We start from the raw sequence: 2,090 nt of genomic DNA, 5'->3' as shown, positions 1-2,090 counted from the left end.
CTAGGAAAGACATGTATTTTACACATAATAAGTGCCCAATAATTGAAGAATAATGCTACTTTTTCAGAAGTATATGACATAATGATTGATATAATAGGTGTTCGAAATATGTGATTGGATGAAAAAGTTTGATTGTATTTTAAACAGTCTAATGATAAGTTGTCATGTGACATTATGTCGAGAATTATGTCAACTATTATATCTATATAGCATGAATGATAATTGAAAGTAAAGATACAAAGCCAAGAAAATATGATTTATTGTGACCTCAAAAGTGGACAACCCCACATGCATTCTTGTAGATTAAGTCAATTCCAATCTCCATGCATAGAAATAAACCAACTCATCATGTCATACACACTTCTATAATCTATTTTCATTCTAACGTCCCAATTAATTTTCCCAAGTACTTAGAAATTTTCATACGCCTAGAAACGTATACAAAATTGCCCATAAAGACTTCACACTCACCCTTCTTCTTGACTTCTTCATACCTAACATTTCACCCCACAAAAAAAATCAAATTCCATCACCTCCAAATTTCCATGGCTAGGCTCAAAATGATGCAGTTCACCGTTTTTTTGGTTATCATCTCGATGGCGGTTCGAATTGAAGGATTGAATCCAAGAAAGCTTGATGATGAAACTCCACCGGATTTGCAGAACAAGTGTGGAAACTGTCCTTGCAACAACCCATGTAACCAAGCCCCGCCCCCGCCTCCACCACCTTCACCATCGCCTCCGCCTCCGCCGAAGATTAAGCCACCAAGCAACTACTGCCCACCTCCACCTAGCGGCGGCGGCCAGTACCCTCCAAATCCTCCTTACATATACATAAATGGTCCGCCCGGAAATTTGTATCCCGTCGATCCTTATTATTCAGGCGCTAGCCGGAGGTTCTCTATAGGATTGCCATTTTTTATCAGCACGGTATTGGGACTCATAGCTTTCATTTGAATATGAAAAAATAGGCACAAAATTTTATGCAATCCTTGAGGAGATGCATAATCCAGAGAGAAGAATTTCTTGGGATCAGAAATTTTATTTCTAATCTTTAGGTTGGTGTCATTAATCAGTTATAATTTGTATCTTAAATCTTCAAGTGATCGACAAATTTCATCAATAAACTTTCTGTTTCATTTTCTTCTTGATTGTTATGTATTTACCTAATCCAAGTGACTTGTGATTTTCTTATTTCTTGATTGCTTTTCTTACGTTATTTGGTCAAACTTTAATTCTCAAATTCAGGGTCTGATTATTTATAAAATAACTCTTACTAAATGAAAGCTATGTATCATCTACTTGCTCGTGATTCTATCCAGGGGCGGATCCAGTCTTGAAGTTAAACACGAGCTACAATATAAATATACATGGATTTATCTTAAAAAAATAAAAAAATAAATAAAAAACTAAGAAAAATTAGACATTTTCAAGATCCAGGTACAAGCTATAGCACGATCGAGCCCATGCATGGATCTGTCAGTGATTCTATCAGAGGTGCCAAAAAGATAGGGTCGGTCTTTTCAATTTCTTTTTCTGAAAATAAATTATAAAATTGTTAGGTCGATGGCTTGTACCCATTGAAGTCTTAATTTACAAGTTAGTTCTTGCTCTTTAGGGTCCACCATTAGTTGGATTAGGGTGTCGGTTCTAAGAAGCATCCTAATGTGTAGATGCGGCTGCCTAAAGTTCGATTCATTAATATTCTCTTCTTTTATACTCTATTAACAATAATTTATTAAAAATAAAATATTTTATATAGTTTATAGGATGGGAAAATGTATTGTAAATATTTTAGAGTAACAATAATTTATTAAAAATAAAATATTTTATATAGTTTATAGGATGGGAAAATGTATTGTAAATATTTTAGAGTATATTTGAATACTACTCAAATTAAGCCCTTGTCTAAGCCAGATTTTGATACAAGATTTTAATCAAATTTCTTGCTGTTACACGGTGGTGTGTTAGTGAAGGAGCAACAATTATTGACTGAATTACGTAAAATGACCAATGTACCCTTTAACATTTAATTCCTTATTCTGCACGTAAGGACATTTTTGTCTTTGGATCATTGTTGAGATCATTATT

General features: G+C 33.9%; 1 protein-coding gene across 1 annotated transcript; it reads left to right on the top strand.

Annotated features, from left to right (window-relative positions):
• Nucleotides 1-351: 351 nt before the first annotated feature.
• LOC111396337 (leucine-rich repeat extensin-like protein 3) lies at nucleotides 352-1,147 on the top strand. The gene has a single exon (XM_023022746.1). It carries the CDS (start codon nucleotides 546-548, stop codon nucleotides 954-956), a length of 411 nt encoding a protein of 136 aa, XP_022878514.1. The 5' UTR covers nucleotides 352-545; the 3' UTR covers nucleotides 957-1,147.
• Nucleotides 1,148-2,090: the final 943 nt, after the last annotated feature.

This window comes from Olea europaea, chromosome 6, assembly GCF_002742605.1.
Source record: "Olea europaea var. sylvestris chromosome 6, O_europaea_v1, whole genome shotgun sequence".
NCBI lineage: Eukaryota > Viridiplantae > Streptophyta > Magnoliopsida > Lamiales > Oleaceae > Olea > Olea europaea.
This window is presented reverse-complemented; position numbering and strand designations above follow the sequence as displayed.

Excerpts from the sequence above, each read along its gene's own strand:
- LOC111396337 (XM_023022746.1), top strand. The coding sequence starts at position 546 with ATGGCTAGGCTCAAAATGATGCAGTTCACCGTTTTTTTGGTTATCATC.